This window comes from Pygocentrus nattereri, chromosome 11 (assembly GCF_015220715.1).
Source record: "Pygocentrus nattereri isolate fPygNat1 chromosome 11, fPygNat1.pri, whole genome shotgun sequence".
Taxonomy (NCBI): domain Eukaryota; kingdom Metazoa; phylum Chordata; class Actinopteri; order Characiformes; family Serrasalmidae; genus Pygocentrus; species Pygocentrus nattereri.
Window position 1 is genome coordinate 1,620,447 of NC_051221.1, and position 24,554 is coordinate 1,645,000.

Consider the following 24,554-nt stretch of genomic DNA (forward strand, 5'->3'; position numbering starts at 1 on the left):
AGTCTCTGTTCTAGTGCAGTTCTGCACTCTTCCTCACAGTAACTGAGATCTTCCTCGTCTCCTCTTCTGTAGAGTCTCTGTTCTAGTGCGGTTCTGCGCTCTTCCTCACAGTATCTGAGATCTTCCTCATCTCCTCTTCTGTAGATACTCTGTTCTAGTGCGGTTCTGCGCTCTTCCTCACAGTAACTGAGATCTTCCTCGTCTCCTCTTCTGTAGAGTCTCTGTTCTAGTGCGGTTCTGCACTCTTCCTCACAGTAACTGAGATCTTCCTCATCTCCTCTTCTGTAGAGTCTCTGTTCTAGTGCGGTTCTGCACTCTTCCTCACAGTAACTGAGATCTTCCTCATCTCCTCTTCTGTAGAGTCTCTGTTCTAGAGCGGTTCTGCGCTCTTCCTCACAGTAACTGAGATCTTCCTCATCTCCTCTTCTGTAGAGACTCTGTTCTAGTGCGGTTCTGCTCTCTTCCTCACAGTAACTGAGATCTTCCTCATCTCCTCTTCTGTAGAGACTCTGTTCTAGTGCGGTTCTGCGCTCTTCCTCACAGTAAATGAGATCTTCCTCATCTCCTCTTCTGTAGAGTCTCTGTTCTAGTGCGGTTCTGCGCTCTTCCTCACAGTAACTAAGATCTTCCTCGTCTCCTCTTCTGTAGAGTCTCTGTTCTAGTGAGGTTCTGCGTTCTTCCTCGCAGTAACTGAGATCTTCCTCGTCTCCTCTTCTGTAGAGTCTCTGTTCTAGAGCGGTTCTGCGCTCTTCCTCACAGTAACTGAGATCTTCCTCATCTCCTCTTCTGTAGAGACTCTGTTCTAGTGCGGTTCTGCTCTCTTCCTCACAGTAACTGAGATCTTCCTCGTCTCCTCTTCTGTAGAGTCTCTGTTCTAGTGCGGTTCTGCGCTCTTCCTCACGGTAACTGAGATCTTCCTCGTCTCCTCTTCTGTAGAGTCTCTGTTCTAGAGCGGTTCTGCGCTCTTCCTCACGGTAACTGAGATCTTCCTCGTCTCCTCTTCTGTAGAGTCTCTGTTCTAGTGCGGTTCTGCGCTCTTCCTCACGGTAACTGAGATCTTCCTCGTCTCCTCTTCTGTAGAGTCTCTGTTCTAGAGCGGTTCTGCGCTCTTCCTCACGGTAACTGAGATCTTCCTCGTCTCCTCTTCTGTAGAGTCTCTGTTCTAGTGCGGTTCTGCGCTCTTCCTCACGGTAACTGAGATCTTCCTCGTCTCCTCTTCTGTAGAGTCTCTGTTCTAGTGCGGTTCTGCGCTCTTCCCCACAGTAATTGAGATCTTCCTCGTCTCCTCTTCTGTAGAGTCTCTGTTCTAGTGTGGTTCTGCACTCTTCCTCACAGTATCTGAGATCTTCCTCATCTCCTCTTCTGTAGAGACTCTGTTCTAGTGCGGTTCTGCGCTCTTCCTCACAGTAACTGAGATCTTCCTCGTCTCCTCTTCTGTAGAGTCTCTGTTCTAGTGCGGTTCTGCACTCTTCCTCACAGTAACTGAGATCTTCCTCATCTCCTCTTCTGTAGAGTCTCTGTTCTAGAGCGGTTCTGCGCTCTTCCTCACAGTAACTGAGATCTTCCTCATCTCCTCTTCTGTAGAGACTCTGTTCTAGTGCGGTTCTGCTCTCTTCCTCACAGTAACTGAGATCTTCCTCATCTCCTCTTCTGTAGAGACTCTGTTCTAGTGCGGTTCTGCGCTCTTCCTCACAGTAAATGAGATCTTCCTCATCTCCTCTTCTGTAGAGTCTCTGTTCTAGTGCGGTTCTGCGCTCTTCCTCACAGTAACTAAGATCTTCCTCGTCTCCTCTTCTGTAGAGTCTCTGTTCTAGTGAGGTTCTGCGTTCTTCCTCGCAGTAACTGAGATCTTCCTCGTCTCCTCTTCTGTAGAGTCTCTGTTCTAGAGCGGTTCTGCGCTCTTCCTCACGGTAACTGAGATCTTCCTCGTCTCCTCTTCTGTAGAGTCTCTGTTCTAGTGCGGTTCTGCGCTCTTCCTCACGGTAACTGAGATCTTCCTCGTCTCCTCTTCTGTAGAGTCTCTGTTCTAGAGCGGTTCTGCGCTCTTCCTCACGGTAACTGAGATCTTCCTCGTCTCCTCTTCTGTAGAGTCTCTGTTCTAGTGCGGTTCTGCGCTCTTCCTCACGGTAACTGAGATCTTCCTCGTCTCCTCTTCTGTAGAGTCTCTGTTCTAGAGCGGTTCTGCGCTCTTCCTCACGGTAACTGAGATCTTCCTCGTCTCCTCTTCTGTAGAGTCTCTGTTCTAGTGCGGTTCTGCGCTCTTCCTCACGGTAACTGAGATCTTCCTCGTCTCCTCTTCTGTAGAGTCTCTGTTCTAGTGCGGTTCTGCGCTCTTCCCCACAGTAATTGAGATCTTCCTCGTCTCCTCTTCTGTAGAGTCTCTGTTCTAGTGTGGTTCTGCACTCTTCCTCACAGTAACTGAGATCTTCCTCATCTCCTCTTCTGTAGAGTCTCTGTTCTAGTGCGGTTCTGCGCTCTTCCTCACGGTAACTGAGATCTTCCTCGTCTCCTCTTCTGTAGAGTCTCTGTTCTAGTGCGGTTCTGCGCTCTTCCCCACAGTAATTGAGATCTTCCTCGTCTCCTCTTCTGTAGAGTCTCTGTTCTAGTGTGGTTCTGCACTCTTCCTCACAGTAACTGAGATCTTCCTCGTCTCCTCTTCTGTAGAGTCTCTGTTCTAGTGCGGTTCTACGCTCTTCCTCACAGTAACTGAGCTCTTCCTCGTCTCCTCTTCTGTTTTCAGTGTGAGGAATGAGGAACAGTCACTCTTCACTCCAAACTCTTGGGAAACTGGGCGAGTTTTCAGGTTTTCAGATCTGCTGCAGCTCATTGGAAAGGTTTTCAGAGGATCAGAGGAATCCGGGCAGAGTTACGGTTTCTAGACTATGAAGGACCAACTGGGTGAACCAGTCTGCTACAGCGCTGTTCTAAAGCTGCTCTGGGGCTTGTCTTGGGCTGGTCTAGTGCTGGCCTTGGGCTGGTCTAGTGCTGGTCTCAACTGGTACTGGTCTGGTGCTGATCTACAGTTGGTTTAGGGCTGATCTGGTGCTGATCTAAGGCTTGTCTGGTGCTGATCAAAGGCTGGTCTAGGGCTGATCTGGTGTTGATCTAAGGCTGGTCTGGTGCTGGTCTAGTGCTGGTTTGGTGCTCGTCTCATCTGATGCTGGTCTAGGACTGGTCTGCTGCACGTCTCATCTGATGCTCTTCTAGTGCTGGTCTGGTCTGGTGGTCTAGTGCTGGTCTGGTCTGGTGCTGGTCTAGTGCTGGTCTGCTGCAGGTTGACCAGTATACCCACATCCACAACACATATAACTGGCTTAGAATTGTCTAATAATATGCTCCAGTGCTAAAACTAAAGAAGCAAACTTCAGACACCAAACAGGTCCTGACTGCTTACACTTCTATGCATTGAACATCAGTTGTAAAGATGGGTTTTTTTCTGAGTCAGATAATAGATCATCCTTTAATATTGTAACAGTCACATATCACTGCTGTCTGAACAAAACCTCGTACCTCCATCTTAGTTGTTTTTCAGTTTTTGACATCATGTGAAAATGTCTTTCTTTACATTGTGTGTAAATTTCATGATGAACCAAAAGAAACAGCCCAAAATGACTTGGAGAAACACCTGGTTCCATTTCACACTCCTGACACTTCAGCTTCAGTTGAGTTACTGAGCTTTTCAGCCACCGTCCATCAACGTTTCCTCACCGTGTGTTTTAATGATTGGAGCTGACTTTGTAACCAGTGTGGGTTTGAGTCTCCACTGTAGACCTTGATCTCCCTCTGTTAGAGCGTTTGAAGAAAGCCCCAAATGAAGTCCTGGGTTTAATCATCTTTCAGGGGGCTCCGGCCTCCAGCCTGATAATGACTAGATGATCGGGAACAAATGCTGAGGGCAGTTTATTCCGACTCTGTTTGGGGTCACCACTGATATACAGTATCTCACAAAAGTAAGTGCACCCCTCACATTTCTGCAGATACTTCATTCTGTCTTTTGATGGGACGACACTATAGAAAGGAAACTCTGATATAAGTTAAAGTGGTCAGTGTGCAGCTTGTATAGCAGAGCAGATTTACTGTCCTCTGAAAAGAACAACACACAGACATCTAAATAAGTCTAAATAGCTGCCAACACACTTCTGCAGAAATGTGAGGGGTGCACTCACTTTTGTGAGGTACTGAGACCCCTTCTCCATCTGTAGATGCACAGTTTGTGTTGGCCATCCTGTAGATCTTCACAGATGGTCAGTTTCTGAGATGGGTGTTTCTAATAAAGTGGCCAGTTAATGGAAGCACAAGGTGGGTGTTTCTAATGAAGTGTACAGATCATGGAATACAGTGAAATTACAGTCCTAACCCCAGTGTTTTGGACAGGCTGGTCAGGTTCCAGAACTCTAAGACTGGTTTATTAGTCCGGTTCTTCTGTGAATCTGTGATCTGCTTTCTTTCCTCCATAGACTGATGATGAAGAAGAGAACGAGGTACGACCGTGTGCTGTAACTGGGTCTCTGCTCCGGTGTCTGAGCTCTAATGTTTGCTGTGACTGAACTAACAGAATTCACTGCTGATTAGACCACACAGTGAACTGGGTCCAGTGGTGTGTCACTCGTGTGTTCTAACACCTCACAATCACTGCCCATGTTAACCTGCATGTTCTCACAGTGTCTGACGACAGTGTTACAGATTTCCAACAGCTGAAAATATTACAAAGTGCAATTCAAACCAAAGGTTTAAATAAATAAGTGCTGAGTCACCCCAACAACCGATGCTTTCCGAGGACGGCTTTAGGAAAAGCTGGGTTAGGTTCCAGGGCCGAGCGCTGTTCGTCACAAAGATCAACAGAAACTAAAACCTGAGGATGTGTCTGAATGTTCAGCGCTCGTCTCGGGCCCTCGTTTTCTGTCAGACCTGTCTGGTCTTTACCTACTTGTCAAATGTGTAACCCCGCCCCCTTAAGAAGCACCCTTTTTTTTTTACTATCACCATGGCAACACTTACAGGTCTTACAGGGCATTTAATCTGGCAGCCCTGAGCGGTGAAGAAAGAACTCATGGGTGAAACACACACGTGTAGAAAAGAAGTAATAGGCTGTTCCTGGTTACCGAAGCGACCCTGCAGCTTAAAATCCCTACTGCAGTTTTAGTGTAGTAGCTGTTTTGATTAGCTGCACTGTCATCGAGGTTTTTTTTATATATAAACTCCAGATGATGTTGTTTTCTGACGTTTTGTCACTGGTGCAGGACTATGGAAGCCTACAGCGCTGCGACATCTGCCAACAGCTTTTTTGTGGTCTAGACCACAAATTGGCCTTAAGGGGTTGTGACCATGCAAGGTGGCTCTCGGGAGGCGCCACACACCTGGAAGGAAAAGGACAGTTGCGGTTGCTTATTAGTGTAGCTGTTGTTTAGTAGTGTGATTGTGAGCAGGGAGGTGGGATACAGTGTGTCGAGTTTGTCTGCCCTCCTCAAATGTCTTGTCCTCCCTGTGTTTAGTGTTGGGATCACACTGGCTGGGCACTTCTCACTGCCTGTCCAAAATAAAAGAGCATTTGCCCATATATGCTACCGCTATAGGTAAATTCAGTGCATCAGTGAACAGCGCTAATTCACTGTGAAGTGAGAAAGGAAAGCGTTTAACATGCGCAGGTCATTAGACGTTATCTGTTTATAACTTATAACGTACACATTAGGGCGAAAGTGGTAACCTAACCTAACCTAAGGCTTCTTATAGTTATAGCATAGGGTGCTTACCCAGAAGGAGGACTGAACCCCAGTCTACAGCTTGGGGGGGAACTGAGGACGGAGGGGACGCAGATGTGTTATTTAAATAATAATGTTGACCACAAAGGCAGACCAAGACTTATATCCCACTTAGCAGTGAATGGCCCTCAGATGGACCCTACAACATGCATGTGTTCAGCTATAAAGCCATTAGCCTGACTCATAATTAGACAGTGACCAATGTGTGATTATTAACACGTCTTAACCATCAGGCAGAACTGCTACAGCCTCTAACTGTACACCACGGAGAGGTTTCTGATAAAGTGGCCAGGGAGTGTATAAAAGTGCTCACTCGTGTGTTTGTATGTGTTTTTGTTTCCGTGTTCACAGACTGGTCAGACGGTCGGGGGCAGCAGTAGCAGCAGTGTTGGCGGGAGCAGCACCAGCGCCCCCAGTGGAGGGCAGAGTGAAGTGCAGGGTTTGAGCCATGCGGAGGACGCAGCCGAGCACGAGCACATGAAGGCCGTTCTGAAGAGCAGCCTGCAGGGCGGCAGCACTGAGAGCAGTGTGTTACCGGGGTTACGCACACGTACGCGAGTGCGGCCCAGCAGAGGTGAGAAACACAACATATATAAATATATATATATATATATATATATATATATATATATATATATATATATATATATATATATATATATATTAGACTCAACCCTTCAGTTAGTTTACAGTCAAAAGAAGGAGATGTTTGTGAGCGTGTGTGATGATTTAAGCCTGCAGTTAGCATCATGCTAATTTGTAGTGGATAAGCTTCCATTACATGTTAGCTACATTAGCCTCATAGCTGCAATGCTAATACTAAAGAATCAAACTTCAGATACCAAACATGTCTTGACTGATCAACTGTATCAGAGATAATTAGATTTTTTTTTCAAGCTTTCACTTTAAATGAATGTGAATTGGGGGTTTTAGTGAACGAGCAGATCCTTCATGATCCTGGACAATCACTGATGAATCATAAGTTCATCTCTAATCACACCGTGTTGAGTATCTGTAACAGGCGTGATGAGACTGAATGGCGACCGTGTATTTGTGTGTTCTCTGCAGGTCGAACCGCCTGGGCAGCGGCGAATGAGGAAGGTCCCGGAGTGACCGATGACGCGGCCGATGAGATCATGGAGCGGATCGTACGCTCGGCCACTCAGGGCCCACGAGAACGGACGCAACCACGGGAACGTAGACGCTCACGCGCCAACCGCAAATCATGTATGTTAATGTTTCCCTGCCACGCAACCACAAATTATTCACATTAACATGTCACTACAAGCCAGTCACAAATCACATACGATAGGTTTTTAATAACGGACCAATCACAAAGTCTACATTTCACCACTGTCCAATCACAGAAAATATACTGTAATGTTTCGCTACGAGCTGGTCACAAATCACGTATATCAACGTTTCACCACTGTCCAATCACAAATCACGTATATCAACGTTTCACCACTGTCCAATCACAAATCACGTACATCAACATTTCACCGCTGTCCAATCACAAATCATGTACATCAACATTTCACCACTGTCCAATCACAAATCACGTATATCAACGTTTCACCACTGTCCAATCACAAATCACTTACATCAACATTTCACCACTGTCCAATCACAAATCACTTACATCAACATTTCACCGCTGTCCAATCACAAATCATGTACATCAACATTTCACCACTGTCCAATCACAAATCACGTATATCAACGTTTCACCACTGTCCAATCACAAATCACTTACATCAACATTTCACCACTGTCCAATCACAAATCACTTACATCAACATTTCACCACTGTCCAATCACAAATCACTTACATCAACATTTCACTGCTGTCCAATCACAAATCACGTATATCAACATTTCACCACTGTCCAATCACAAATCACGTATATAAACGTTTCACCACTGTCTAATCACAAATTACGTACATCAACATTTCACCACTTTCCAATCACAAAGCACGTACATCAACATTTCACCACTGTCCAATCACAAAGCACGTACATCAACATTTCACCACTGTCCAATCACAAATTACGTATATCAACGTTTCACCACTGTCTAATCACAAATCACGTACATCAACATTTCACCACTGTCCAATCACAAATCACGTATATCAACGTTTCACCACTGTCCAATCACAAATCACGTATATCAACGTTTCACCACTGTCCAATCACAAATCACTTACATCAACATTTCACCGCTGTCCAATCACAAATCACTTACATCAACGTTTCACCACTGTCTAATCACAAATCACTTACATCAACATTTCACCGCTGTCCAATCACAAATCACTTACATCAACATTTCACTGCTGTCCAGTCACAAATCACGTATATCAACGTTTCACCACTGTCTAATCACAAATCACGTACATCAACGTTTCACCACTGTCCAATCACAAATCACGTATATCAACGTTTCACCACTGTCCAATCACAAATCACGTATATCAACGTTTCACCACTGTCCAATCACAAATCACGTATATCAACGTTTCACCACTGTCCAATCACAAATCACTTACATCAAAATTTCACCACTGTCCAATCACAAATCACTTACATCAACATTTCACCGCTGTCCAATCACAAATCACTTACATCAACATTTCACCGCTGTCCAATCACAAATCACTTACATCAACATTTCACAACTGTCCAATCACAAATCACATACAGTAACATTTAATAGCCAACCAACCACAAGCCTTTTACTTTTAACCAACCAAAAATCTCATCAGTTCATTGTATTAGTAAATAAGTGTTTTTTGTCATTGTAGAAGAACATCAAGCACAGATAGAACCGTAGATATGTAGATAAACGGGTAGACAGACAGTAGCAGATGTCCGTGGTGAGGTGGTCACCAATTAACTGTAGTTATTCCTCCTCTCTCTCAGTGAGACGGACACTGAAGAACGGTTTAACTGCAGAGGAAGCTCAGGCTCTGGGCCTGGAGGCCTCAGAGATGCAGGTGTGAAGATCCACAATCTCCTGCTTCCACATGCACCCCCCTCCCCCCTCCCCCCTCCCCATTTACCTTCCACACATCCTCAGCCCCCGCCAGATCCTCACTGACCGCCCGGCTTCAGGACCCTCTGCTCCGTGCAGCGTTTCTCCAGGTCCAGGATGGTGGACTCTCTCTCCTTAGAGATCCTACAGGATCTGTTTCCAGACACTGTCCACTGCTCTCCTTAATCACCACCAACGGATTTCAGCGGAGCTGCGCTACAGCAGAGTTAGAGCTTTTAATAGAGCGCTCCTGTAGCAGTGTTAGCATATTTGAGTAGAACGTTTCTGGAGCAGTGCCAGAGTTCTTGGGTTCAGCGCTCCTGTAGCAGTGTTAGCGTATTTGAGTAGAATGTTTCTGCAGCAGTGCCAGAGTTCTTGGGTTCAGCGCTCCTGTAGCAGTGTTAGCGTATTTGAGTAGAACGTTTCTGGAGTAGTGCCAGAGTTCTTGGGTTCAGAGCTCCTGTAGCAGTGTTAGCGTATTTGAGTAGAACGTTTCTGGAGCAGTGCCAGAGTTCTTGGGTTCAGAGCTCCTGTAGCAGTGTTAGCGTATTTGAGTAGAACGTTTCTGGAGCAGTGCCAGAGTTCTTGGGTTCAGCGCTCCTGTAGCAGTGTTAGCGTATTTGAGTAGAACGTTTCTGGAGCAGTGCCAGAGTTCTTGGGTTCAGCGCTCCTGTAGCAGTGTTAGCGTATTTGAGTAGAACGTTTCTGGAGCAGTGCCAGAGTTCTTGGGTTCAGCGCTCCTGTAGCAGTGTTAGCGTATTTGAGTAGAACGTTTCTGGAGCAGTGCCAGAGTTCTTGGGTTCAGCGCTCCTGTAGCAGTGTTAGCGTATTTGAGTAGAACGTTTCTGGAGCAGTGCCAGAGTTCTTGGGTTCAGCGCTCCTGTACCAGTGTTAGCGTATTTGAGTAGAACGTTTCTGGAGCAGTGCCAGAGTTCTTGGGTTCAGAGCTCCTGTAGCAGTGTTAGCGTATTTGAGTAGAACGTTTCTGGAGCAGTGCCAGAGTTCTTGGGTTCAGCGCTCCTGTAGCAGTGTTAGCGTATTTGAGTAGAACGTTTCTGGAGCAGTGCCAGAGTTCTTGGGTTCAGCGCTCCTGTAGCAGTGTTAGCGTATTTGAGTAGAACATTTCTGGAGCAGTGCCAGAGTTCTTGGGTTCAGTGCTCCTGTAGCAGCGCTAAGGTGATGTCTTTTTAGTAGCTTCTAGCGTTTTGATTACCATCATAACTGCTGATCTGTGACTGGCTGTATTCACTTGTTTAGTGAAGACTGTTAGCATTGTGGCTAGCGTTCTTCTGTAGCATTGCTAACGTTTTTCAGTGGAGCTGTGCTAAAACAGAGTTAGCATTGTGGCTAGCGCTCTTCTGTAGCGTTGCTAATGTAGTTCAGTGGAGCTGCGCTAAAACAGAGTTAGCATTCTTGGGTGGAGCCTCCTTGGGTGGAGCTCCGTTAACCATGTTAGCATTTTTAAATAGACCTCTATTAAAGCTGCGCTAGTAGGTTTGGGTGAGGCGCCTTTGTAGGAGCTTCTGCTGGATCTCACTGTGTTTCTCACATCTGGTGTGTTTCTAGTAAACAAAGACAAACCACAAACGCCATCATCAGCAACGTCCCAGGACGACGGACCTGCCGGAACAGCACTGCGGCCACAGCGGGGGCTCCAGATGAACGAAGAGGACTGTTCCTCACGGCACCGGGGCTGTGGATTTGGGGGAAGGATACCGGGGGGCTTAGCATCATCGGGGTCTTCTCAATAAAGACCCATATTTACGCTGTTGTGCTCTAACCACGACTCGGTTTATATCACCATGCCTCAGTTAAAAGCATTGGGTTGGATGAAATGTGGTTCTAGATACAGTCTCACAGCACCATCCACAACAGAACACCATTTCGGATCCGTTTCTCAGTTTATTTATCCGTTTTCCTCCTGTGCTCGGCTTGTTATCGTGTCTTTCATCTGCAGACTATCGCTCTTTCATACCATTATAGATGGGATTCGACGCATTTTGTGACGTTTTTGTTTCATAGCTGAAAACAGTAGAAGCAGAAACGGTTGTTTCCTCATATTCACTCATGTCCGTCCCCTGAATGTCCTGAGGGGGGCGCACTTTCTCTGTTTTGCGGTTTAACTTGTGCCTTTGATCATTACTGGACTGTATTAGCGCTAATCCACTACAGTTCAGCTGTCAGTGTGGCTGATCTTATTTATTGACTGCTGGGTTCGAGATGAAGGGCTGTTACGTTGCTGTAAATGTTCTGTTACTCTGCATCACTGTGGTGGGGCTGAACTCAGTCCTGTGCACCTTATTGCCGCTCAGTACGCGGGATATTTATGGAGAAGTAGGATTTATATGTATGTATATGAACGAAAACAAGGTTTATACATTTTAATAATTCTAATTGTTGCAATTAAAGTGTAAAAAATTGTATGGGGTATGAATTTCCTCTCAAAAAAACTTGGAAAAGTGTAAAACTTCAGTATTATTTTGATGCCGACTTGTGTAAATGCCCTTCTTTGTGGTGGAGTTTCTGTTTATTTGTGCGTTTGTTCCCGTTTTCTGTAGAAAATAATAGTGTATTATCGACTGAAAGGAGTCGATAGTTTTAATTTAATTCAGATTTAAGGGCTGAGCCTCACATTGTCTCACAAACTTCTCCACTCTTCGTATGATCTGCAGGGACGGCCGGTCAATCTGCCTTTCAGGAAATAAACCAGTATTTCTGTTGTTTTCGTTGTGTGTGGTCAGCTGCAGGGGAGGTCACTGTCTTGCCTTAGTAGCCACTCAGTTTAGTTTCTCTCTGCTGATAGATCCTCATCGATCCTCTCACTCGGTTTATTATTGTTGGATTACGTTGGGTTATTGTGGACATATGAAGTTTGCAGTGTTGCACTCTGGGACGTCATTAAGCAGTGTGTTCACACGTTTCTGCAATAAAACTCTTTTTCTGAATCATTGATTGTTTACAGTGTTATTGACTATATTTTGAAGTATTATAACTATAACTTATTATATTTGAACTTTTACATACATAACCTTCATTATACAACCAGAAAAGTTGGGACGCTGAGCAAAATGTAAATAAAAACAAAGTGCCATGACGCACAAATCATTTAAGATTAAGAGACCCTTATTAGTCCCACAATGGGGAAATTTCCTCTCCGCATTTAACCCGTCGGTGAAGAGAAACACCACATACACTCTAGGGGGCAGTGAGAACACTTGCCCGGAGCGGTGGGCAGCAGTATCCGCAGGGCCCAGGGAGCAGTTGGGGGTTAGGTGTCTTGCTCAAGGACACCTCAGTCACGTGCTGTCGGCTCTGGGGATCAAACCGGCGACTTTCCTGTCACAGGGCTGGTTCCCTAACCTCCAGCCCACAACTGCCCCAATACACACCCTATTTTTAATATATATATATATATATATATATAATCGTACAAAGACAACATACCAAATGGTAACACTGAGAAATTCTATTGTTTTTTTGGAAAAATATTTCATTTCCGAATTTCGAATTTGATGCCAACAGCACATTCCAAAAAAGTTGGGACAGGTGCAACAAAAGACTGGTTGTGTAATGCTACAAAAAACAAAAACACCTGGTGGTTGATAGGCATCATCTTTGGTACATAATACCATTAAAAAATTCAGAGAATTTGGAGAAATCTTTACCATAACAACCGCATCGCAAGACCTTAGCAAACACCTGGGATACCATAACTACCGCATTGCAAGACCTTAGCAAACACCTGGGATACCATAACAACCGCATTGCAAGACCTTAGAAAACACCTGGGATACCATAACAACCACATCGAAAGACCTTAGCAAACAATTGGGATACCATAACAACCGCATCGCAAGACCTTAGCAAACACCTGGGATACCATAACAACTGCATCGCAAGACCTTAGCAAACACCTGGGATACCATAACAACCACATCGCAAGACCTTAGCAAACAACTGGGATACCATAACAACTGCATCGCAAGACCTTAGCAAACACCTGGGATACCATAACAACCGCATCGCAAGACCTTAGCAAACACCTGGGATACCATAACAACCGCATCGCAAGACCTTAGCAAACACCTGGGATACCATAACAACCGCATCGCAAGACCTTAGCAAACACCTGGGATACCATAACAACTGCATCGCAAGACCTTAGCAAACACCTGGGATACCATAACAACCACATCGAAAGACCTTAGCAAACAACTGGGATACCATAAGAACCGCATCGCAAGACCTTAGCAAACACCTGGGATACCATAACAACCGCATCGCAAGACCTTAGCAAACACCTGGGATACCATAACAACCACATCGAAATACCTTAGCAAACACCTGGGATACCATAACAACCACATCGAAATACCTTAGCAAACACCTGGGATACCATAACAACCGCATCGAAAGACCTTAGCAACCATCTGGGATTCTTTAGCAATGGCCTAGCAACACAATAGCATCCACATGGGATACCAAAGCAATGGCATAGCAACACATTAGCAACCACCAGGGATGACCTAGCAACACCTTAGCAACCTCCTGGGATACCATAGCAAAGCCCTAGCAACAACTTAGCAACCATGTGGGATACCATAGCAACAGCCTAAAACAAACAGGTTCTAGCTATTAAGGTGAAAAGGAAATAGCTGAATACTTCATAACTGGATGGCAAATGCAAACTCATACTAAATTTCACTGTAATGTCACAAGAAAAGAAGAAAACAGAACCCAGTAAAACTACAGTAAGAATCATTCCTTTCTTTAACAACCCAGATTCACTTTCAGTTCTAGATAACAGGCCAAAATGATACGAAATATTTATGTTTGTACATCTTTGTTATGCCTTTTAACACCAAATTAGGACCAGGCACTGATTTTTCTGATTTTCTTTCCTGCTTAAATTTGTGACATTTCACATCACTGTAATTTGAACCCAAAACAAGTATCTAGAACTTTGGAGTTTGTGCCATGTTAGGTGTTACGTTCAGTGCAATTTATTTAGATTGTATTAGAGCATACCATCACTTTTCCCAAAATAATTACCTAGTACTTTTACAATTATACCACACCCAGTTAATATCTAGAACATGTGGGGCATTTCAGTGCAATTTATTTAAATTGTCTTAAAACTTGATATCATGTGGCCCAAAATAATAACTTAGTAAATTGGAGATTGTACCACGCACTCACCCAGTTAATATCTAGAACGTGTTAGGCATGTCAGTGCAAGTTGTTAGATTGTCTTAGAATGTGCCAACACTTTACATCAAATAATAACCTAGTACTTAGGACACTCACCTAGTTAATATCTAGAACACTTAGGCACTTCAGTGTAATTTTGTTAGATTGTTTTAGAATATAATATCATGTTACCCAAAATAATTATGTAGTGCTTTTAAGATTATACTATACACACTTACCCATGTGATATCTAGAACTTAAAGGTCTGCGAAAGAAAGCATTACGCATGTTTTATTTATGTATATTTTATGTATACATATATAAACAGCAGTTCAGCCCCACTCATTCACTCCGGAGGAGCGTTTCAGCCCAAGCTGCTTTCTGAATGAGACGCAGCCAATCAGAACAGAGCTCATTTACATAATTCAGACTTAGAGTCGCAGTAACAGTAACATCCTGTAGAGACAGGCTGGAAATGATCGAGTCGCAAGAAATCAGGACTGATTTTGGTGGGTAAAACCATAAACATAATTACAGTGAAAATGCAGGGTGTGGGTTCTACAAGTCATTACAGGTCAGTACAGGTCACTTCTCAGAGTGATCTAGCACTTGAGTAAAGAAAGAACTGGGCCAAAGTTTTCTGCCTTGTCACGCTGCAGATTAACAAAATATCTGTAATGATTAATAATTAGCCAAACGAGTCACTCTGAACCGTCAGCGTGTTTGAAAGCCTGTTGTTTCTTAGCAGGTGTTACATAATCCTGACTGACACCTTTATTCATGTTCTGTAGTTATTAATCCCCTTCTGTTTGGTCTTGTTACACAGCTACAGGATTAATTACACCTCTGTTTGATGTTCCTCTCTGTAGAAGGTTCAGGTCTGGCCTTTTTCCACATCAGTGAAGGACAAAGACATCCGTAACTGTCCATTCCTTTCAGCTAAACAAGATACGACAGCAACCTTTCAAATTTAAATCATGAAAATATATATCTTCTTCTAGTTGATTGAGGCTTTGCAAGCTGCACCTTCCTCTTCCTCCGCAATTTTCCTCTTGAATTAAGAACTGTAGCACATAATGATGTAACAATGTAATAAATAGTGCCTTTCCTGAAGAAAATGCAGAGTGATGAAGGCCCTAAAACAGAGCCCTGGGGTACACCCTATTTAACATTAGCTAATTTAGAGCGTCCATTATTTACATCTACAAACGGGGAATATTAGAACCTAAACTGGAAACATCCTGTCCAGAAATGGGCACTTGCTAAGGTGTTGCTAGGAGGTAGCCAGGGTGTACGGCATGTTTACTGAGCGGTTGTTAGGGGGTTGGGAAGTGGTTGCTAGCTACTGAAAATGAATGGGACTGAATAAGAGAATGAGGATAGCAAAATAAACAGGATAGCAATAGTATTGCCAGTAAGTTGTCTAGTAATGCAATTATGTAATTTATCTTTGGTGCTGAACCAAATTCTACCGGCTCCCTATCGATATGTGGACCAACCACGTTTAACAAGCCATGGTGGAGGACTTGCTGTGGTGCATAGATCCGAGCTCAGAGTGAAAACTGTTCCAGTTCCTCATGTGACATCATTTGAATGCCTGGCTGTGCTTATATCTGCTGACTAGACCTACTAATATGTGTGGCATTAATCTAGTCATATCTGATCATAAGGCTGTTTTCTTTGATCTTCTTTTACCATGTCACCATGGCAGCGCGATCCACGCCAGTTCTCTTTTGGAAATCTAACGTTAGTCCTCCTGTCCTTATGAATGTGCTTAGTCAGGTTCCTGTACCTGAATCTATGAATCCTGATATTCTAGTGTCCCATTATTTTGAAGCTCTCTCATGTATACTGAAGCAAGCTAAAACACTCTATTATTCCAAAATCACCCAAGGCGCACATGGTGGTTCTAGAGCTCCCTTTTCTCCTGTTAATAAATGACTGTGCCCTGTGAAATGTTTCCCTTTGGCCCCATAGCAGCTGATAAGGGTTTGTTGAACTTGCTTGTTCTATTGGAGCCTTTCGATACAGCATTGCATCGCCTACTACTACATCGGCTTCAAAATTTGATTGGCATGTCTGGTACTGCACTTGCCTGGTTTCTGTCATATCTAGCAGACAGGCAGCAGTTTGTCTCTATTGGAGGTAACAGATCTGACTCGTGCTTCTTGTCATGTGGTGTCCCTCAGGGGTCAGTTCTTGGCCCTTTACTCTTTATACTGTACATGCTCCCCCTTGGTGACATCGTCAGGCGACATGGATTGCAGGTTCATTGTTTTGCGGACGATGTGCAGATCTATATATACACTAAACCATCTAACAGTTTACTGCCCTCAGTGTTGATTGTTTAGCTGATGTTAGGATAACTGAGAACTTCCTGAGTCTGAATAATAATAGTGCTTTCGTAGCATCTAGAATTGACTACTGCAGTGCTGTGCTACACGGACTCCCTACTCGGGTTCTGAATGGGCTGCAGTCTGTGCAGAGTTCAGCTGCTGGGGTTTTAACCCACTCTGGATCCTGGGAGCACATCAGTCCAGCTCTGAAACAGCTCCATTGGCTCCCAGTTCAGCATCGCGATAACGTCGCCCAAATGAAGCAGAAATAGGCAAAAAGAAGAAAAAGAAAAGGCCCTAATACAGAGCCCTGGGGCACCCTGTATTTAACATTAGTTCGTTTAGGCCTTCCATCATTTCCATCTACAAACCGGGAATATTAGGACCTAATCCAGGAAGGTTGTGTCCAGTAATGTGCGGTACAGTGTTGAATTGATGGTTAACTAACATGTTGCTCTAGGAGACGTCTAAGAATGAATCAGCATGTGGGTTCTAAGTCATGCCGTTGCCTGGCACAGCCTTAAAGTTAGAAGGCAAAGGTGCCCAGTGACCTTTATCTTACCAAAGCACATCTGTGTAGAAAAAAAATTAGACTAAGTTCTGAGAACAGAACATGCCACTTAAGTGGGAGTTTAAGCCTTTTTAAAGGAAAACAACCTTTATAATGCGTTCATGTTAAAACCCAGACCAGCTTTTCTATTGGTCCATCTGAGGTCTGCGCACGGACGAAGACAGGTGAGCTTTAATTCGCTTCATTCGTGTATTTATCTCGACAACTTTAGTCAGCCATGAGCATGAGGTCTTATTTACTTATTTATTTATTCAAGCGCTCATGTTTATTTGCCTGGTCATTATTCCCTTATGATGTCACAGGTTTGGGCGCCCCTGGTCGTATTGCATGCTTTTTGTGTGTGAGTAAGTCAGCACATCCTCTATAGACGACACATGTCTGCACAACTAATACACGAGCTCTGTTTATTGGGGGGGGCTGTGTAAAAGTAATGGCACATGTTGAGACGATGACACAGTTTCATGTTGTTCCTCCAATACGTTAAATTCAGTAAACCACTTAATGCGTTCACTGACTTACACTGAGAAATGCGGCTTTAAACGAGGGTGCAAAAAACTCTGTTAATGTCCAAGGCCTTATTAATTCATTATTCATATGCATATACATATATAAACACTCACGGCCACTTTATTGGGTACAGTTCAGTTGCTTGTTAACACAAATAGCTAATCAGCCAATCTAACTATCTATCTGTCTGTCTGTCTACCTATCTGTCTGTCTGTCTATCTATCTGTCTGTCTGTCTGTCTGTCTACCTATCTGTCTGTCTGTCTATCTATCTGTCTGTCTCTCTGTCTGTCTATCTATCTGTCTGTCTGTCTATCTGTCTGTCTCTCTGTCTGTCTATCTATCTATCTCTCTCTCTGTCTGTCTATCTATGTGTCTGTTTATCTGTCTATCTCTCTCTGTCTGTCTATCTATCTGTCTGTTTATCTGTTTATCTCTCTCTCTGTCTATCTATCTATGTGTCTGTCTCTCTCTGTCTGTCTCTCTGTCTGTCTATCTATCTATGTGTCTGTTTATCTGTCTGTCTCTCTCTTTGTCTGTCTATCTGTCTTTGTGTCTGTTTATCTGTCTGTCTCTCTCTCTGTCTGTCTTTGTGTCTGTTTATCTGTCTGTCTGTCTCTCTCTGTCTATCTATGTGTCTGTTTATCTATCTGTCTGTCTCTCTATCTGTCTGTCTTTGTGTCTGTTTATCTGTCTGTCTGTCTCTCTGTCTATCTATCTATGTGTCTGTTTATCTATCTGTCTGTCTCTCTGTCTGTCTATCTATCTATGTGTCTGTTTATCTGTCTATCTCTCTCTCTTTCTGTCTATGTGTCTGTTTATCTGTCTGTCTCTCTCTCTGTCTGTCTATCTATCTATGTGTCTGTTTATCTGTCTGTCTCTCTGTCTGTCTGTCTATCTATCTGTCTGTCTCTCTCTCTGTCTACCTATCTATGTGTCTGTTTATCTGTCTGTCTGTCAGTCTATCTATCTATGTGTCTGTCTGTCTCTCTGTCTGTCTATCTATCTATGTGTCTGTTTATCTGTCTGTCTGTCTATCTATGTGTCTGTTTATCTGTCTCTCTGTCTGTCTATCTATCTATGTGTCTGTTTGTCTCTCTGTCTGTCTATCTATCTATCTATGTGTCTGTTTGTCTCTCTGTCTGTCTATCTATCTATGTGTCTGTTTATCTGTCTCTCTCTCTGTCTGTCTATCTATCTATGTGTCTGTTTATCTGTCTCTCTCTGTCTGTCTATCTGTCTGTTTATCTGTCTCTCTGTCTGTCTGTCTATCTATGTGTCTGTTTATCTGTCTCTCTCTCTCTCTGTCTGTCTATCTATGTGTCTGTTTATCTGTCTCTCTCTCTGTCTGTCTATGTGTCTGTTTATCTGTCTCTCTCTCTCTGTCTGTCTATCTATCTATGTGTCTGTTTATCTGTCTCTCCCTCTGTCTGTCTATCTATGTGTCTGTTTATCTGTCTCTCCCTCTGTCTGTCTATCTATCTATGTGTCTGTTTATCTGTCTCTCTCTCTGTCTGTCTATCTATCTATGTGTCTGTTTATCTGTCTCTCTCTGTCTGTCTATCTATCTGTCTGTTTATCTGTCTCTCTCTCTCTGTCTGTCTATCTATGTGTCTGTTTATCTGTCTCTCCCTCTGTCTGTCTATCTATCTATGTGTCTGTTTATCTGTCTCTCTCTGTCTGTCTATCTATCTGTCTGTTTATCTGTCTCTCTGTCTGTCTGTCTATCTATCTATGTGTCTGTTTATCTGTCTCTCCCTCTGTCTGTCTATCTATCTATCTATGTGTCTGTTTATCTGTCTCTCTCTCTCTGTCTGTCTATCTATGTGTCTGTTTATCTGTCTCTCTCTCTGTCTGTCTATGTGTCTGTTTATCTGTCTCTCTCTCTGTCTGTCTATCTATCTATGTGTCTGTTTATCTGTCTCTCCCTCTGTCTGTCTATCTATGTGTCTGTTTATCTGTCTCTCCCTCTGTCTGTCTATCTATCTATGTGTCTGTTTATCTGTCTCTCTCTCTGTCTGTCTATCTATCTATGTGTCTGTTTATCTGTCTCTCTCTGTCTGTCTATCTATCTGTCTGTTTATCTGTCTCTCTCTCTGTCTGTCTATCTATGTGTCTGTTTATCTGTCTCTCCCTCTGTCTGTCTATCTATCTATGTGTCTGTTTATCTGTCTCTCTCTCTGTCTGTCTATCTATCTATGTGTCTGTTTATCTCTCTCTGTGTCTGTCTATCTATCTATGTGTCTGTTTATCTGTCTCTCTGTCTGTCTATCTATCTATGTGTCTGTTTATCTGTCTCTCTCTCTGTCTGTCTATCTATGTGTCTGTTTATCTGTCTCTCTCTCTGTCTGTCTATGTGTCTGTTTATCTGTCTCTCTCTCTCTCTCTCTCTGTGCATGTATTCCCTCCCTCACTGTCACTCTGTTGTCCAGCAGAGGGCGCTGCTGCAGCGCAGCTGTGTGAGCGTAGTGCGCATGCTCCGAGCGTTATATAGCTCAGGGACGGTCTCAGTGGTGGAGCAGACGGAGCGAGCTGTGGTTCCTCTCCGGTTCCTCTCCGGTTTCTCTGGGTTCTTTCCGTCCTGATGGCTGAGGACATTCTGCTGTACTGGGGCTCCGGGTCTCCTCCCTGCTGGAGGGTGATGATCGCCCTGGAGGAGAAGAACCTGCACGGGTACAAGAGCAAACTGCTCTCCTTCGACAAGAAGGAGCACAAGGGTCCGGAGGTGCTGGCGCTGAACCCCCGGGGGCAGGTGAGGACCACCCGACACACACACACTGTAAACTGACCTCTGATCTGACTGAGAAACGCAGCTCTATGATCTCTGTAAACTCCAAGAACCCTACTCTGAAGGAACGAGGGGGCGTGGCAGAGGAGGCCACGCCCCCATGTCCGCTCCCGCCTCATTGGCTGAAGCCCTCTCCCTTTCTTATGAGCCCAGTCTGTCTCATTCAGTGCCCATTGTGTGTCTTGTTGAAACTCTGGACAAAGCCAACATTGTTTTGGTTCTACACGTAAAGATGATGGTTCTTCAAGGGTTCTTTAGTAAAGACTGCAGTTCTACAGACAACCATAAACACTCACAGTACCATTTGCATGCTCAGAGTTAAGTGGTTCTTCAGACTGATGGCGAACGTGCTGTGTATGGTTCTAATAGGTTCTGCTGTTGTATACAAGCTTGAAATCACAGCAATAGAAGAACCCTTTTTGGTATATAGAACCATATACTACACATTCCCCATGAATCCGAAGAACCATGTCAGCATGCAGAGAACCCTTTGAGCGTGCAAATGGTTCTATTTAGAAACCATAGTTCTAAACGGAACCATTTTCTTCATCAAAGAACCCTTGGAGAACCATCTTTTTTAAGTGGGCAGATGTTAATATAGTAGAAATAAAGGTTTCTAGTTTAGTAAAAACTAAATCAGAACATCAGGCCGTGTGTCTGGTGGGGGTCCCAAAATAAATAAATAAAAATATTAATTTATTACATTTATTTAAAAAATAAAAACCCACACGTTAAACGTAAAAAGTTAGTCTTATAAAGTAAAATGTTAATCTCCTTTTCACTGTACAGTGTGTAGTGCAGTTACTGTCTAGTGTAGTGTAGATACAGTGTGTAGTGTGTAGTGCAGTTACTGTCTAGTGTAGTGTAGATACAGTGTGTAGTGTGTAGTGCAGTTACTGTCTAGTGCAGTGTAGGTACAGTGTGTAGTGTGTAGTGCAGTTACTGTCTAGTGTAGTGTAGGTACAGTGTGTAGTGTAGGTACAGTGTGTAGTGTGTAGTGCAGTTACTGTCTAGTGTAGTGTAGATACAGTGTGTAGTGTGTAGTGCAGTTACTGTCTAGTGCAGTGTAGATACAGTGTGTAGTGTGTAGTGCATTTACATTTTACATTTACATTTATGGCATTTAGCAGACGCTCTTATCCAGAGCGACTTACAAAAGTGCTTGTCATTACTTCAGAATATCTCATGTTAATAAAGGTCGACATAATTTTAAAGAGCTTTGCTCTAAATTGCTACCTGAAGTTATTTATGCATTGAGACCTAAACAAATACAACAAGTAGAAAAATACCTACAACTCAACACAAAGTCTACACAACACTAAACCTGCTGAAAAAAAAAAAAGTTTGTAATATGGTGAACAATAAAAGAGGTGAAGGTCTTTAATAGACAGTGTTAGTGATTAGATAAGTGTAGTGTAAAGAGATGGGTCTTCAGACGTCGTTTAAAGACAGCAAGCGATTCTGCTGTTCGGACACTTAGGGGAAGTTCATTCCACCACCTTGATGCCAGGACAGAGAACAGTCTGGCGGCATGTTTTCCTTGTGATCTGCAAGATGGTGGGTCAAGTCGAGCCGTACTTGAAGCACGAAGGTCTCTGGGTAAGGATCTAGCTTTCACCATTGATCTCACGTAGGAAGGAGCTGGACCATTTTTGGCTTTGTAGGCCAACATCAGGGTTTTATATCTGATGCGAGCTGCTACAGGAAGCCAGTGAAGGGAACGCAGCAGTGGAGTGACATGGCTGAATTTAGGAAGGTTGAAGACGAGTCGAGCTGCAGGATTCTGGATCAGTTGCAGGGGCCTGATGGTACGCATTGGAAGACCAGCCAGAAGGGAGTTACAGTAATCTAGTCTAGAGATGACTAAAGACTGAACGAGTACCTGTGTGGCCTCTCTAGAGAGAAAAGGTCGAATTCTCCGGATGTTGTAAAGGAGAAATCTGCATGACCGAGTCAGGTTAGCAACATGAGCCATGAAAGAGAGCTGGTCATCTACAACTACCCCAAGACTACGAGCTTCTGTAGATGGAGTAATCAGGGTGTTCTCAAAGGGAATTGAGAGATCACACCGAATACCAGAAGATCCCGGGATGTAAAGCATCTCCGTCTTGCTTGGGTTCAGCTTGAGGTGGTGGGTTGTCATCCACGATGCAACGTCTGCCAGAGATGCTGCGATCCGAGTCGAGACCTGTGTGTCATTAGGAGGAAAAGAAAGGATGAGTTGTGTGTCATCAGCATAGCAGTGATATGAAAAGCCATGAGAAGAAATAACATGTCCGAGTGAGCGGGTATAGAGAGAAAATAGGAGAGGACCCAGAACTGAACATTGAGGAACACCAGTGGAGAGGTTGCATGGAGTGGATGTTGAGCCCCTCCATGTTACCTGGTAGCAGCGCCCCTCTAGGTAGGACTCAAACCACTTCCATGCTGTTCCTGAAATGCCAAGGCCAGAAAGGATAGACAGAAGAATCTTGTGATTGACAGTGTCAAAGGCTGCAGAGAGGTCGAGAAGAATCAGAACTGATGACAGTCCAGCTGACCTTGCTGCATGGAGTTTCTCTGAAACTGCGATGAGTGCAGTTTCAGTAGAGTGGGCTGGTTTGAACCCGGATTGGTTGGGGTCCTGTAGCTGGTTTTTAGAGAGAAAGACAGATAGTTGGTTGTAAACAGCACGTTCGAGAATTTTAGAAAGGAAGGAAAGGAGAGATACCGGTCGGTAATTGTTGATGTCGGTGCCATCGAGACTCGGCTTCTTTAGGATGGGGACCACCCTAGCTGCCTTGAAAGAAGATGGAACCATTCCAGATGAGAGGGAGCTGTTGATGATGGAGGAAATGAAGGGAAGAAGTTCATGAGAGATAGACCGGAGTAGTGTAGATGGGATGGGATCCAGAGGACAGGTGGTAGGGTTACAAGATATTAGTAGTTTATGTACTTCCTCATTTGAAAGAGAAGAAAAGCAGGTAAGAGTTTTAGGAGAGAGTGAGTGGTGGCATACAGTGGTTGGAGTCAGAGAAAAGGAGTCACAGATCTTATTCACCTTTTCTTTAAAGAAAGAAGCAAAGTCATTAGCAGTAAGAGAGATGGGAGAAGGAGGAGGGGGAGGGTTAAGGAGGGAAGAAAATATGCTAAAAAGTTTACGTGGATCTGCTGCAGATGCCTCAAGCTTCTCTCTGTAGAAAGAAGACTTAGCAGCAGTCACCTCTTTAGAAAACTTGGACAGAAGAGTTTGATAGGAAAGAAGGTCAGCAGTGAGTCTTGATTTCTTCCATCGTTTCTCAGCCAGTCTGAGAGCCCGTCGGTCGATACGTAGAGCCTCAGTCAGCCAGGGAGCAGGTGGAGATGATCTTAATGGTCTGGAAGAGACAGGACATAGATGATCAAGAGAAGATGATATGGAAGACAGAAGTGTATCTGTGGCCGATTCCACTGAGAGGGAAGAGAAGGAGTCGGGGGATGGCAGAGTTGAGGTGATACAAGAGGCGAGGTTTGACGGAGAGATGGAATGCAGGTTGCGACACGTTGTGGTGGTGTGTGATGAAGTAGGGAAGGTTGGGAGAGAGAGGGAGAATGAGAGAAAGTAGTGATCCGAACAGGTTAGTGGAGTTACCACAAGGTCCGTTGCAGACGTGGGTCTGGTGAAGACCAAGTCAAGGACATTGCCAGCTCTATGTGTGGGAGGTGACTGGTTGAGGGTCAGGTCGAAGGAAGACAGCAAAGGAAGGAGGTAGGATGACTGTAACTTTTCTAACGGCAAATTGAAGTCACCAAGTAGGATGAGTGGAGTCTCACCAACTGGAAAGAGGTACAGGAGAGTGTCCAGCTCCTCAATAAAGTGACCTAGTGCAGAAGGGGGACAATAAACAACGAGAATGTGAAATTTGCTTGGAAAGTACACAGTGACAGCATGAAATTCAAAAGTAGAGATAACAAGCTGTGGAAAAGAAAGTGGTGTGAAGCGCCAGTGTTTAGACAGAAGCAGACCCGTGCCTCCACCTCTTCCAATCCGGCGGGCAGAATGTGAAAAAGAGAAAGCTGAAGAGAGAGCAGCAGGGGTAGCAGAGTTCTCTGGAGTGATCCAGGTCTCTGTCAAAGCCAGAAAGTCAAGAGACTGAGAAGAAGCAAGGCTTGTGATGTAATCAACCTTCTGTACTGCAGACTGGCAATTCCAGAGTCCACCAGCCACCACTATTGGACCATGTGTCACAAGTGGAGGGTAGGTGAGATTGCTGGTTTCACGCTTTCTCCAGTAATGATTCCGCCGTGTATGACTCTGAGAAACAAGGACAGGGATTGAGAAGTGCATGATGCAGTTAAAACATTTAAATTAGTTGATGGCATGAGTATGAGTAAAGGATAAAAGAG

The 24,554-nt window shown here is 44.1% G+C and overlaps 2 protein-coding genes across 7 annotated transcripts in view; both read left to right on the forward strand.

Annotated features, from left to right (window-relative positions):
• fhod3a (formin homology 2 domain containing 3a) overlaps positions 1–11,748 on the forward strand; it is a 106,413-nt gene extending 94,665 nt beyond the window's left edge. For 5 of the 6 annotated variants that reach the window (XM_037542858.1, XM_037542861.1, XM_037542860.1 and 2 more), the window contains 4 exons: positions 4,458–4,481; positions 6,111–6,333; positions 6,828–6,986; positions 8,687–8,766. In XM_037542858.1, the coding sequence (XP_037398755.1) occupies positions 4,458–4,481; positions 6,111–6,333; positions 6,828–6,986; positions 8,687–8,766 (486 nt within the window). Of the gene's footprint in view, positions 1–4,457; positions 4,482–6,110; positions 6,334–6,827; positions 6,987–8,686; positions 8,767–10,364 lie in introns of those variants that run through there. The other variant, XM_037542859.1, reaches the window with a different exon arrangement.
• Positions 11,749–19,884: 8,136 nt separating this feature from the next.
• Positions 19,885–24,554, forward strand: part of LOC108413231 (glutathione S-transferase A-like) — a 10,846-nt gene continuing 6,176 nt past the window's right edge. Inside the window, exon 1 of the mRNA XM_037542877.1 lies at positions 19,885–20,153. Within this exon, the coding sequence (XP_037398774.1) occupies positions 19,986–20,153 (168 nt within the window). The 5' untranslated portion in view covers positions 19,885–19,985. The remainder of the gene's footprint in view (positions 20,154–24,554) is intronic.